Below are 14,945 nucleotides of genomic sequence, written 5' to 3'. Positions count from 1 at the left end.
AGAATCACTTGGGAACACTTATTAAAAACATGACATCTCAGAGCTCCAGCCCTGATCTTCCGAATCAGAATCTCCATCAGGGATGGGGGTTGAGATCTGTATTTTTTAAATTTCTTTATTGATTAAGTTATTACATATGGATCTTTATCCCCACATTACCCTCCTGTCCTCCCCCCACTCACGCCCTCACCCCCCCTGTTGTCTGTGTCCATTGGTTAGGCCTATATGCATGCATATAAGTCCTTTGGTTGATCTCTCCCTTGCCCCCACCCTCCCCTACCTTCCCTCTGAGGTTTGACGGTCTGATCAAAGTTTCTCTGTCTCTGGATCTGTTTTTGTTCATCAGATTATGTTGTTCATTATATTCCATAAATGAGTGAGATCATGTGATATTTATCTTTCTCTGACTGGCTTATTTCACTTAGCATAATGCTCTCCAGTTCCATCGATGCGGTTGCAAATGGTAAGAACTCCTTTTTTAAAAAATATATTTTATTGATTTTTTACAGAGAAGAAGGGTGAGGGATAGAGAGTTAGAAACATCGATCAGCTGCCTCCTGCACACTCCCTACTGGGGATGTGCCCACAACCAAGGTACATGCCCTTGACTGGAATCAAACCTGGGACCCTTCAGTCCGAAGGCCAATGCTCTATCCACTGAGCCAAACCAGTCAGGGTAAGAACTCCTTTTTTACCACAGCGTAGTATTCCATTGTGTAGATGTACCACAGTTTTTTAATCCACTCATCTACTGATAGGCACTTATGCTGTATTTTTAAGTTTCATTGGTAATTCTGATTCAGCCTTTTGGCCTCCTGACTAGCATATGAGGACAACTACTTATATCATTCTTGTTTCTTGTGTGAGCTCCATTTATTTTAATCTTTGGTGAAAGATTTTGAGCTAATAGTCATCTATAACTTAGTTTACTCACTGAATTAGCCATGACTCTGACAGGAAATCCTAAAGGATTACTAAAACTCTGGCTAGACAGGTAGGTCTTCTCTCCTGACATAGTGAGAGATGTGAATGTTAGTACCTTCTCCCACTTAAAGATGTCTAACTTAGAACCTCAGCTTTTCTCCAAGCAATTTCTGGCAGAATTCTAAGATGTCTGTTTTTCATGTAACAGTTTCAAAATAAAGACCTAGCAATTCCATTCAGAGAATGCCCTCTTATTCATAGTATATAAATTTATTTACTGTAAATATCTCATACTTTGAAGTGAATTAGTATACTGCAACTGGAATTTATAATAAAATTAGTGCCACATCAACATTTTCCTTTTACTTCATATTTACATATTTTAAAACATAGCATTAAACTAGTACAAGTATGTTATTGTGTTGGATTTAAATAATCATTGAATTCAGTTCTTCATAAAGTCCTTTTCTCCTTCTCATTCCTTTTAACACAAAGGGTGTTAAATATTAAACAAATGGGAAATTGATTGGGTATGGAATATTAACAGCTATTCGCTCCATGACATGAAATTTCCTACAGAAAAATGTCCTTACTTTAGTAGAACACATGGTTTGAAACAGATGTTTGAAGAAAATGCTTTCTAGAACAGAATTAGCTCTCTTTTTAAGAAATAGCCAGTTAGTAACTATACAACAAATTTATTGACCTTTATGTCAAAACTTATTTTTAACTATTGCATAGTCTTTCTCCATATTTAAAGAAAAATCAGCAAATGGAAAAGAAAGCAGAATTCATTCCCTATCAAAGTAAACAACCTCTTAAAAAACCGACGTGCCCTTCCTTCCTCCCTGGTGGGCCAAAATAAATGTAGTCAATTGCGTTTCAGTAGAGAATGAATAAAAATAAACTTGATCCCTCTGCCCTTAAACCCAAACCAAGTGTTTACCAAGATAATGTCTGGTTACTTGGTTACCGTTACCCTAACTAGCCAGTCTCTTTGTAAAGACATAGTTCTATCATCCACCCAAATCATTTTTCCTGTTCTTCTTTCCTTTTTTTTTTTTTTTTTTTTTTGCTTTCTGACTTAAGTGAGAACTGCTCAGCTGATGGAAATAACAGTGCTTTTGAATGGGTGACTATCTTGCAGATCACTTTTCTATCCTTCACAGTCTACTCAGATATGATCTTCTCATGATGTTCCCAGAAAGAATCTTTGTGTTTGCTCATACCTCTATTAACAATTACTTCATTCTACCTCTAGGGTGGTTTTTCTTTCCCTTCAAAATGTCTTAAAAATAAAAAATTTAAATTAGTAAAAACCAGAATACCTTACCACAGTGACACATTTAGGACCCATACCACCTCCATTTTTCATTCTTGCGCCTATGTTCTGGTCTGTCTCAGAAAAGGATTTTCCTCAAGGGTCATTGACATTTCTTTCAGTATTAGCTTAAGTGGGCTTTTCTGTCAAATTGTAATCTTAGAAAGCCATATGAGTTCATTTTATGTCATGTAAACAACATAGACATCTTTGTTTTATATTGAAAGTAATTGTGTATGATTCCAGCTTAGAATCAATATGAAGTAACTGTTTCTGAAAAGCAAACTTTAAATAGTCTAGTGCAGTGATGGCGAACCTTTTGAGCTCGGCGTGTCAGCATTTTGAAAACCCTAACTTAACTCTGGTGCCATGTCACATATAGAAATAGAAATTTGTTGATATTTGCAACCATAGTAAAACAAAGATTTATATTTTTGATATTTATTTTATATATTTAAATGCCATTTAACAAAGAAAAATCAGCCAAAAAAATGAGTTCACGTGTCACCTCTGACACATGTGTCATAGGTTCGCCATCACTGGTGTAGGCTCATGACCCTGGCTGGCCTGGCCAGTCAGAGTCCTTCCCAGAAAGTTATACATTCTGAAGTGGGTAAAGAGAGTTCCCTCCTTCCTCTGGATTTGTGAGGATGAGAAGATGTGAGGCTGGTGCTGCCTCCAATGTTGTCTTTCTCTGTGGACCGAAAGCCTGTCTTCAATAGAAAAGAATGAGACCAAAACAGAAAAGGACAGAGATTATGGAGAAAGAAGGGGAGAAAATATTAATATCATTTAAGACCCTGGATCCTCCCTTCTCCTTCCCATTAACATGAACTAATAATTCCTTAAATTGATTGATTTGCATTTCCAGTGCTTGCAACCAAAAGAATTCTGACTAATCAGTGCTCTTATTAATGAGTTCCAATATATCCAATCTAACCTCACAGTTTTTACCTTATTCAGTCTTTTTGAAGTCCATGTGTCCATTAGCTATGTTCTCTTTCTTATATATTCTCTTAGCTTTTATCCCACTTTTCTGGCTACTTCATCTTGGTCTCCTTCTGGCACTTTGCCCTCTGTATTTTCACACTATGCTTTTCTTCCTGTGAGAGAACATCAAAATCCACAACTTCAAAAACTATTTCTACTCCATATATTCTATATCAGACATCCCATAAGCACCTCAAGGCCAAAGGGCCTACAGAAACCCTATTTTGATACCAAACCTGCTTCTCCTATTACTATATTCTGCTTCTCAACCAGTTAACTGATTCCCGAAAGGCCAAACAAGAATCCAAAGAATCATTGTTAGAATCCTCCTACCTTTCCTTCTCTCTCCCTCCACATTCTATCACTCATTAGATCAGATAGACTTTAATTTCTAAGTAAATTAGTCCTTACTAGACTCTAGTGATTCAGCAATAATAGTTAGAAAACTCTAATCTCAGCTTTTTATTTTTATTTTTTATATAATTTTATTGATCATAGAGAGAAAGGAGAGATATAGAAACATCAATGATGAAAGAGAATCATTGATTGGCTACGTCCTGCGTGCCCCCAACTGGTGATCAAGCCCACAACCTGGGCATGTGCCTTGACTGGGAATCAAACCGTGACCTCCTGGTTTATGGGTCAATGCTGAACCACTGAGCCATGCCAGCTGGGCTAATCTCAGCTTTTAAAAAAATCTAGTATATAAAACAAGAGGGTTAAGAAGTTAAAATCATAGAGAAAATACATATATCATAATGTAATAATCAGAGTAGGACTATCCTTTTAAAAGATTAAATAACATTAAAATTCACCCCACAAGGAGAAATTTTATGAATTGATGAATAATAAAAGTCAGTCAGACTGGGGAATAGAAGTAGGAAAGGTCATGAATTCTCTAAAATGGCTCCAAAACAAAGTGTAATTCACTGAATAACTAAGTAATATGTCATTCTGCATTTGATGAGGACAAGAATTAATTACGCAAATAATTATAAAATAACAAAACCTTCAGAAGTCCGGACAAAATTAGATGGGGTATAAAAAAGAGAACTAGCATTTGTTGAGTAGCTACTATGGGCCAGTTACTATTGGGCAATTGACATAAGTTATCCCATTTAGCAATTTTTATAAGTTAGGTGGTGTCTTTTGTACTTTATAAATGAGGACATGGGCTTAAATTGATTATATAGTTTGTCTAAGTTCATGCAAATGGTCAGAGGCAGAGCTGGGATTTGAACCCAGCTTTGTCTGACCTCAGAGACTTTGAGCCAAAGACCTACAAAGATCCAAATTATGACATAGTTGATGAAAACAAAATGAGTTAACAAAGGTGGGAATAATCAGATATACATACTGGAGCCAAAAATAATATATTAAAAACTTAGATTTTTGTTAATATCACTTTGGGTTTTGAATCAGACTTTGCCTACTGATAAAGAGCCATGTGAAGTGTGAATATAAAGAATTGTATTTATCTTAAGAATTCTTAGTACAAGAAAGGTGATGGTAAATGGAGAGTGTTCCAAACAGACCAACAAAACAATCATGAAAAGAGAGATGCTAATAGATAAATATAAAAAAGCATAAATGTTCTCAGATCAATTAGGAAACTTCTCAGAGAGAATATAACTTTTTACACATACTCAAAAGGTGTAAGGGGATATAGGGAGTGGCAAACAATAATTTACTCCCCTAGAACAAACAGTCATAATTAGATATAATTGGATGAAAGTGAGGAAAGGAATTTCAGATTGATTAATGTGACACACAAAAAATTTTGCTGCCAGTGTGGTGGGAATGTCTCCTACAGAGTTAGATTAAAGAACTTTTATTACAAATAATAAATAATAAAACTTGACTGAGTGAAGCATTAAATGTAGGAAATAGTCTCAAGATTAAGAATAATCTGTTCCACTTGAGCATTTTAATTTTCTATGAATTTGTTGTTTTGCTTTGTTTTTATTTTTTATTTTTCTAGTATCTTAGTATTGCAAATGCTGTGGCGCTAAGATACTAAAAACCTATAAATAGATAGTATGAACCTTTGTGGAGGTTTAAACCTAGATCCTTGCATGTTTGTCAGTTATTGAGAGGTATATTCATTTAAAACATAACATCATTTCACATTTGTTGGTTATTGAGAGGTACATTCATTCATTCAACAAAGACTGAATGAGTCCCTGAAGTGGGTCAGTTATGGTCCTAGGTTTTGAGGATACAGATATGAAAAGATGTGGTTCCTACTTTCTAGGCCTTTACAGTGTACCATAGAAATAGCAGTGAAGCAAAAACAAACAAACAAACAAAAACACACAACATAAAGAGATTACATTAGAGGCCAGAAGAATATCAATCATTAAGAAATAGTTATTGACTATAATTCATCCATTATTAAAAACTCAACATAGATTTACTCAGTTGTGACAATGTGGCAGGCTCATCATAGTCACTGTATCCTATATATTAAAAGGCTAATATGCGAATTGTCCCTTCTGGAGTTCGACTGACCGGGAGTTCAACCGCTCACTATGACATGCGCTGACCACCAGGGATCGACACAGAACAAAGGAAGGCCCCGGCCAGCAGCTGGCAGACGGGGGAAGGAAGGCCCCAGCTGGCAGCCGGAAGGCCCCGATCGGCTCTGATGGCTTGCCAGGCCTGGGGACCCTACCCGTGCATGAATTTCATGCACCGGGCCTCTAGTATACAATAAAACAGTTCCTAACCCCATGGAAACAGACTATAAGTACATTTATCCAAGTAAGTATGTAAGTGGAAACTGCAATAAGTGTTATGAAGAGAAGGGTACCATGATAGCTTATAGCAGGGACTAGCAACATCAGTTCAAAGGAGAGAGCTACTAGTAAGATAGATGGAATAAATAAGGGTTCTTTCTCCAAAGGAAAAAGGGGTTAGGGATGACCTCAATTCCTGGCTAGGTGCTTGGGTGGATGCTGCCTGAGTGATTGGGAATACAGGAGGCTTTCTTCAACAAAAAGATAATGATGTGAGATATAACCAATCTTCAAAGCAAAATACTGTGTCCAAAATTATACTGAAAAGTTTCCCTGTAGTAAAATTTGTCTTTACATTCAAAAGTACTTTCTTCAGTTTTAACTGAAGTAGCAATCCAGGAATATAAAATTGGCTATTTAGCTGTCAAAGAACTCTGAGATATACTCATGAATAAATAGTAACTGGTTCAGTTACAAATAGTAAACAGGAAAGGAATGATACAAAAATCAAATGTAGGGTCTGAGCAGGAGCCACATAGTGAAGCATTAAAAATTAAAGGGTGTGACTTGTATTTATTTGCATTACTCATTTAAAATTTTATAGAAGACAGATAATAAATATACTTAAATACCTTACAATTATTTTTAAAGCATTAAATAGAGGCAGAAATGGATCTTCTTTTTGTGGGAGGTACAGTAACTCAGGAGACACGGCATTTTGGTAAGTGAAAGGCAAATCTTAATTTAGATCATTCTCTTATTAGATTTATTCTAGCATAACTTTATTTGAAACTAACATACACCTTTAACATCATGGAACTAGACATCTTTGAACACAATGCACATAACATTTGAAGGATGTATAGAAAACTGTTCCCTAGGCTAATAAAGGGGTACAGAGTAAAGTTTGTTTACAAATAGTTGGTAGTAGAAAGAAAGGAGAAAATAGTACCAAAAAGGCTAGAAGATTTTATTTTATCTAACATTTAACTTCACACTAAATATAGTAACAACAGTTCATATTGCCTCCTTTCTGTTTAGAGTTGTATGCAAAGTCATCTCCTTTAACTCCTAGTCATCCAAGAACCTCCGCAGGCAACTGGACAGCTTTCAAAATAGCTTTGACGTTAAAAATTCCCCATAAGAAATTCTGTAGGGCCTTGGCCTTTTCAGGAGAAAATGTTGGGAGCCTGGGCAGCACACTGAGGAGTGGCCACTGGACAATGATGAAAGGGCTTGACCAACAGCTTCTTTCCCAGCTGAGGGCCTTGAACTCTGAGTTCTGTTTTTAGAAAAGCTAAAACAGAAATAAATACTTTCAGGGTATTTTGCTCCCAGTGTAGCTTTTGCAAACAGAATAGCAAAAAGCTAGAGTCATAGGTAATGCTAAGGAGTCCTGGCAATTTCAAAAGGGTAAGATACTGAACACAACTGGGTGTGTCTACAGCACGCTTGGCATCATGGATCACTCTGAGTGAAAGACATGCAAACAGACTCCTAGGAGTCTAGTGAAGGTGCAAATAAAGATGAAAAGGCAGTAGTGGTTTCCTATGACTCCACCACCAAAGGCTTTAGCAACCCCATCAGAATAAAGGAAGTTGTAACTTTTCCATTATGTTCCTGCCATTTGTGCATACTTATGTTCACATGGGTTGACAGCTGTGACTCTAGTTCTACATTACATTGTAGGGTACCTTCCTATAAGCAGCAGGACCATAGATCAGACCCTACTTTTTCTCAACATGTTCTGATCCACAAAAGGACAGTAATAGCAGATTCATTTTTTTTTTTAATCCAAAGAAAGGAACATGTAACAGGCGAGTTACCTAATTCTATAGGACTTAGAATCGTGGAGAAAGCCATTTGCCTCCAAATCTCTTCCAGGTGTAAAGCAAGAAATTTCCGCTTATTTTGAAAACCAGTTTGATCATTAATTTCCTTTCAAAACAACCCTTATCTACACCGAGGCAGTTATTGCTCTTTCCTCTGTGTTCCCATGCACCCTGGACTACATTGTTATAACATTTACTGCCCTGTAATTATTTATTTGCCTATCTCTCTTCTCTTACTAAAGAGTTAGTGACTCTGTATTCATTTTTGTGTCTTCAGCCCCTAGCATAGCTCATGTTAACTCTAAAGTTCAAGAACTCTTTGACAAAGGTGTGAGCGAAGGCATGAATGAATGGTGAGCATTTTAAAACCAATGTTTCACCTAGGTAATAATAATATTTATTCTTTGAGCATTTGATGCCAATAAATGCCTGATACATTGCTACATATATACATCATCTTATTTAATCCTCACACAAACCTATGGCATACTTCTTATTTCATCAGTGACAAAACTGAGTCTTGAGGAGGTTAATTCCACAAAGGAATAAGCCTTAGAACCAGATTTTAACTCATCTAGTCTGACTCCTAAGTTTGTGCCCTTACCAATTATATTATATTGCCCTTGTTTTATTTTCTGTCTTCCTAAGAGATCTTCCTAAGACATGTTACAGGTAACTTTCAAACAACTGTATTTATTGTTAGCATTTGTGGTTGAAACAAATACTCATTTCAGAGCCTTACAGATACAGAAGGTTACTTAGAAAACATGTTCATCTGTTGTTTCATTACAAGTTAGGTTTTCTGGCAGAATATACTCCAGAGCAGCTTCGTGTCCTCTTTTCTGTAAATCAGGGGTCCTCAAACTTTTTAAACAGGGGGACCAGTTTACTGTCCCTCAGACCGTTGGAGGGCCGGACTATAGTTTTAAAAAAACTATGAACAAATTCCTATGCACACTGCACATATCCTATTTTGAAGTAAAAAAACAGAACGGGAACAAATACAATATTTGTATTTGCATGTGGCCCACGGGCCGTAGTTTGAGGACTCCTGCTGTAAATACTCTATAGAGAAACAGTGCTTCACACAATAGGTGTATTAATGCAACCACATATCTGTAAATAAAATTCATGTAACATTTAGCAAGTATCTAAATTCATTATTTAAAGGGAACCTATTGTGAAATCGTTTATGAAAGTACCCCTTTTCTCTATCGTATCTGTTTTGAATGCTTTGTATTATCATTTCAGGTTTTCTTACAACAGGACTTATCAGTATAGAATATATTATTTTAAATTAGTTATTTGCATTTTAAAAGAAATCTTGTAACAATATTTAGGAGTTAAAAATGTCATTTTAACTAATTTTGTTTTGCTAATTTGGTTGTGAGAGCAGCTTAGGGCAAATGTTTACTATTGGATTTCATGTCTAACAAGAAAAGACAAAACTTCAGTAGAATTTATGTCACTCCAGTTGGGTTGTAACTTTGACATTCATCATAATGAATAGGTAAAAATTAAGTGCTTGAGTTACATTTTAGAATCAACAACTAATAAGAAATATACTTTGGAGAATCAGAACCTGAACCAGAATCTAAGAAAAACCTCTTATTTTTCCCCAAGCAAGAAGGAAATATATTTGCATTTTGGAAGAAAATAAGAAATGTAGATTATGAGTGTCAGATATTGCCTGCTATACAAACTTCAGGAGATCGGTATGCAAGGCAAGCCTCGGTGTGCAGTCTGAAAAAGTATGCTGTGAAAGATGTCAGGGCCTTCTGCCTGGAGCTACTTCTGCATAGTTTGCAAGTGGTATTTTTATCTGGTAATTATGTAAAAAGTCACATTGACAGAAATCCACTAGCACATGTGACAGAATCACATTCTTCTCTGACCATTCCTGAAATATGTGTAGGTTTTAAAATATATGGTAGTACAGAGGGGCTAAATCCCAGAAAGGCTTGAATTTTCTATTAGAAAAAAAGATAATGGTGGTGGTGGGATACCATATATTACATTAGATGTGGGTCTTTATTCTGGTTCCCCTATATGTTGTCAAGAACAAAACTGACTTACCTGAGTGATAAAGGCACTATTGGTTTATTCACCTCGTAATGAGGAAATGTTTATATTGGAATATGTGATTTCTTTTAAAGTTTTCACATAGCACTTTGATACATTCATGTTATACAGTATACATTCTCTCCAAATGTATGATCAACTTCAAACTTCAACTTATTTCCACTCAATGAACACTCCAGACATGTTATAATTCTCCCATCTTAAAACAAAATAAACAAAACTCACACCTTCATTAGAGTTCACATCCCCGTTCAGGTTTAGCTGCCACTACATTTCTGTGCCCTTATAGGAAATCTTCTCAAAAGAGGTGTCTGTTCTCAGGCTCAACTTCCTTTACTGCCATTCTCTCCCAAGACCTCTTCAATTAGGTTTGCTGCTCACTATTTCACTGAAACTGTCCCTATCAAGGACACCAGTGGCCTTCATGTTGTGAAATGCAATAATCCATTTCCATTCCTCATCTCCTTAGACCTATCAGCATTTGGCACAGCTGACCTTGCCAACCTCTTTGAAACAATCTTTGTTTGGCTTCTTGAACACCGTACTCATCATTTTTTTTCCCTTTATCACAAAATTGCTCCTTCTTTGTCTTCATTCCCATCCCCCAACCAAAATCCATTCATATTTAATGCCTTCAATTTTATAATAAACTATAGGCCCGATGCATGAAATTCATTAGGCCTTCCTTCCCCGCTGCCGGCACCGGCTTCCCTCTGCCACCCAGGACCAGGGCTTCCCTCACAGCCCTGGCTTCATCCGGAAGGTCAGTAGGTTGTCCACAGGGACATCTAGAAGGACATCAGGTCTAATTAGCATATTATGCTTTTATTATTATAGATAATGCGGTTTGTTTTGCAGCAGGCGTGCTTTTCTCATTTTATCTTCTTATCTGTAATTTAATTAGCTTTTATTCTCTGAGTATACACCAACTGGCTAAAGGATGTGCCTCAGAGACATGCTGTGTAGTAAAAGGAAGCCATTTTGGGATTGGCAGGCCCACAATCCAGTCACTCATCAGTCCTTTTATGTCCTCTCTGTTGTAGTGTGTTCCTGCCATCCAGTTGGATCAGCCGTCCTTCCTTTCAGCTCAGTGACCTTCTGTGACCCCAGTAATGGTGACTGCCCTTGCAAGCCCGGGGTGGCAGGGCCACACTGTGACAGGTGTATGGTGGGATACTGGGGCTTCGGAGACTACGGCTGCAGGCCCTGTGACTGTGCAGGGAACTGCGACCCTCTCACAGGAGACTGCATCAGCAGGTGAATGTGCATGGCTCTTGTTCTCATCTATGTGTCTTTCAGATTCTTTTGAAGATCTGGTAGTGATATGGAAAATCTTGTATGCCATCAGTGGAGCAAAGATGTCTTTACAAATCTCTTTTTTTATGTGTTTTTATTTTATTTTATTGATTTCAGAGAGAGGGAGAGGGAAAGAGAGGTAGAAATATCAATAATGAGAGAGAACCATCAATTGGCTGCCTCCTGCATGCCCACTACTGGAGATAAAGCCCAGCAACCAGGGCATGTGCCCTGACAGGGAATCCAACTGTGAACTACTGGTTCATAGATCAACATTCAACAACTGAGTCACACCGGCCGGGCTTTACATATCTCTTTAAAGAATTTTTGTCAAATTGAGATTCAAGTCATTTGTTCTTCCAAGATTCTAGAGATGGTCTAGTTCATTTTGCAAAACAAATTATTCTTCTTAATAATAAATAGGTCCTTAAAACACTATTTGTTTCTGAAAAGGTAGCTGAAAATGTTTAAATCTCTATAAAAGTAGTCATTTCATTCAAGTTCTGAGAAATTCCTTAATAATGTCTTCATCATTTTCTGTTTTATTAGCAGCACAGATATAGACTGGTATCATGAAATTCCTGATTTCCATTCCACTAATAATAAGAGTGAATCAACCTGGGAGTGGGAGGATGAGCAAGGATTTTCTGCACTTCGACATTCAGGTGAGACAATAGATATAACGTATTTCCAGGTCTGGTTTTGACAATGATTCATAACAAACCAGAGAACAGCTTTTGGATCCTATAGGGGAACTCTTTAGTTCTGACATTTAATAAAGTAGTGATTCCCATAAGTATAAAACTATTAAATATAACTAGAGGTATTTTAATAAACTTTTCTTTACTTTTTTTAATTATTAGAGTAACTTAAGTAGTGAGTATAGAAAATTTGGAAAATTGTCACCCAAATCTCATTACTCCACTGTTAATACTTTGGTATATTTCCTTCTCTCTAAAACATGCTGCTTTACACAGTTGAGAGCTAACAATATATCAGGTTAGGAAACGTACAGGTCCATTTAAAGGAAAAATGTTCTTACCTAGTGTAACTTAATATGTACAAAGCAGAGGCTAGCTGTGAACTCATTTTTATAGCTTTTTTATAACTAGAAAATAAGAACAATTTTATAAACTAAATGTAAGCCAAATAATAAAACTAGTAAAATTCAAATTAACAACATGAATTGAATATGAAATGATTTTTACTGAAGCCAAAACACATAAATATGGTTCTTTGAATTTACCAAGTCCATACTATTATTTCCTCTGACTCAATTTTCCTATGATGTTTATCAGCTCCTTCATTTGAAGAGCATACTGTGATATTGATGGGATTACATAATTTCTGTGTCCATCCTGCCTCTATTCTTTTCTCATAGAAAATCAAGTGGTTCCATTTAGCACTGACTTGCTCCTTAACACAAATATAAATGCATGAAATCTTGTATTAGCATTTGGTTGTAAAGTGCTCACTAAATAATCCAAATTAAACTCAAAAGAACTTTTAAAATATGTTTATTTTAATAAAATATAATATAATCTATATATATAAAAGCCTAAGTGGCTGTTATGACTGAACAACCGGTTGTTATGAAGCACACTGACCACCAAGGGGCAGATGCTCAATGCGGGAACTGCCCCCTGGTGGTCAGTGCGCTCCCACAGTCAACCTCCCACAGCCAGCCAACCTCCTGAGGTCCCTCCCCCCAATCCATGCGTGAATTCGTGCACCGGACCTCTACTATAATTTAATAACCAATATACACACTTCCTAGTGTCACCAAATCTTACACTTTGTCATAATTGTTTCATATTTTCATTTAAATTTTAAAGTGTTACAGATACATTTAAAGCCCCCAGTGCACCAATCTATAAGTTCAGTAGCTTCCTTTACTCCACAGAATAACCACTAACGTGAATTTTAGTGTTTATCATTCACTTTCATTTTTTGACCTGAATATGTACAACTTTTAGTTTATCCATTCTATTATATGAATATACCACTTTTTATTCTCCCATTGTTTGCCTATTAGGATATTTCCAATTTCCAGTTTTTCACTGTCATATATAAAGCTAGCATGAATGTCCTCTTATCTGTGACTTTGTGCACTTGAGAAGGAGTTTCATTAGAACAGGGGCTGGAAAACTATGGTCCTCAGGCCAAATCTTGCCTACCATCTGTTTTTCTATAATCTACAAGCTCCGCCTGCTCTAAGGATTAAATGGTTACACTTTCAGTGGTTATATAAGTACTTACATAGTATCATTAATTTTGCTTTGGCCCACAAAGCCTAAAATTTTTATCATCTGTTTCTTTACAGAAAATGTTTGCTGACCCTTGTTCTAGGGCACAACCTAGACACTACTGGGTCATGGGTGTGCTATTGTCAAATTTACCACATATTGCAAATAGCTCTCTGAAGTGGTTGCATAAATTTGCATTCCACCAGCAAGGTATGACATCCTGTTGCACCAGATCCTCATTAATACTTTGTATATATTAAACAAATTTTTATATAGCACATAAAAGCACTAATCTAACTCATTAATTCACTCACAGTTTAACTCAACAGTTATTGGACTTCTAAAGTTAGTATTATCAAACTTCTGAATTTTTGCCAATTTGATGGGTATAGAATGGGATCTTGCCATTTTAAACTGCTTTTTCCTGATTACTAACAGGTTTGGTAACTTTTCATGGTTTCTTGGTCACTTAGGTTTCTTTTTCTACGACTTTCCTATTTGCAATGTTCTTACCAATTTGTAGAAGTTCTTTATAAATTCATCCTTCATCCAACAAATGTTTATTGAGTACCCATACTATATACAAATATTGTAATTATAGTAATTGAGCAAAACAGACAAAAATCCCAGCCTCTAAGGAGCCTTTATTCTTGTGGAGGGTGACAACTAATAAACAAATAAAGTATTTAATATAATTATGTTTAGTATAATAGAAAAATAAAACGGATTGAGGTAAGAAGTGCTTGGGAGGGGCATACTTTTAAATAGGGTTGTCAGGGAAAGTCCTATGAAAGGTGACCTTTAAGGGGGGAAAACCTGAAGGAGGTAAGGGGCTCAACTATACAGATAACAGAGGGGAAAACATTTATGTAGAAGACACAGCAAGTGGGACTAGGCCTGGCTAATTCCGGAAATAGCAACAGGCCAGTGTGGCTGAAGCAAAGTTAGAAATTACAATTTCAATATATTCTCATAAAGAAGTTATGGCCTGGCCAGTGTGGTTCAGTGGTTGAGTGTTGACCTAGGAACTAAGAAGTCAGGGTTCAATTCCCAGTCAGGGCACATGCCCAGGTTTTGTGCTCAATCCCCAATAGGGGTGTGCAGGAGGCAGCCGATCAATGATGTTTCTCTCTCATTGATGTTTCTATCTCTCTATCCTTCTCCCTCCCCCTCTCTCTAAAAGTCAATAAAAACATATTTTTTAAAGAAAAGGTTATGTTTACAGTTATATGTGCCCCAAATGTCATTAGTTTACAAGAACAAATATTTAAAAAAAAAAAAAAAGAACTTATGGGCCCTTTAAGAATCAAGAACCCAAATTTGAGAAACACTGGTATTTGTAATTCCGTATCATGGTTTTTTTCACTTAACATAATCTTATGATCATTTTCCTAATGGTTTCATTTTAATTCACAAGAGGGGAGAAGGTGGGAAGGACAGGAAAATATGTTGTCATATTTATCTTTTTGCATTTGAAAAAGAAAAAATATTTCCCATTAATTTTTTTGCCTTAATG

General features: G+C 36.3%; 1 protein-coding gene across 4 annotated transcripts in view; it reads left to right on the top strand.

Moving 5' to 3' along the window:
• Positions 1–14,945, top strand: part of NTN4 (netrin 4) — a 115,183-nt gene that overhangs the window by 85,711 nt on the left and 14,527 nt on the right. For 2 of the 4 annotated variants that reach the window (XM_070410854.1, XM_070410852.1), the window contains 2 exons: positions 10,931–11,144; positions 11,736–11,848. In XM_070410854.1, the coding sequence (XP_070266955.1) occupies positions 10,931–11,144; positions 11,736–11,848 (327 nt within the window). Of the gene's footprint in view, positions 1–10,930; positions 11,145–11,732; positions 11,849–14,945 lie in introns of all 4 variants that reach the window. The other 2 variants (XM_070410853.1, XM_070410855.1) reach the window with 1 other exon arrangement.

This window comes from Myotis yumanensis, unplaced genomic scaffold, assembly GCF_028538775.1.
Source record: "Myotis yumanensis isolate MYYU_CA2020_CCGP unplaced genomic scaffold, mMyoYum1.0.hap1 SCAF_3, whole genome shotgun sequence".
NCBI lineage: Eukaryota > Metazoa > Chordata > Mammalia > Chiroptera > Vespertilionidae > Myotis > Myotis yumanensis.
This window is presented reverse-complemented; position numbering and strand designations above follow the sequence as displayed.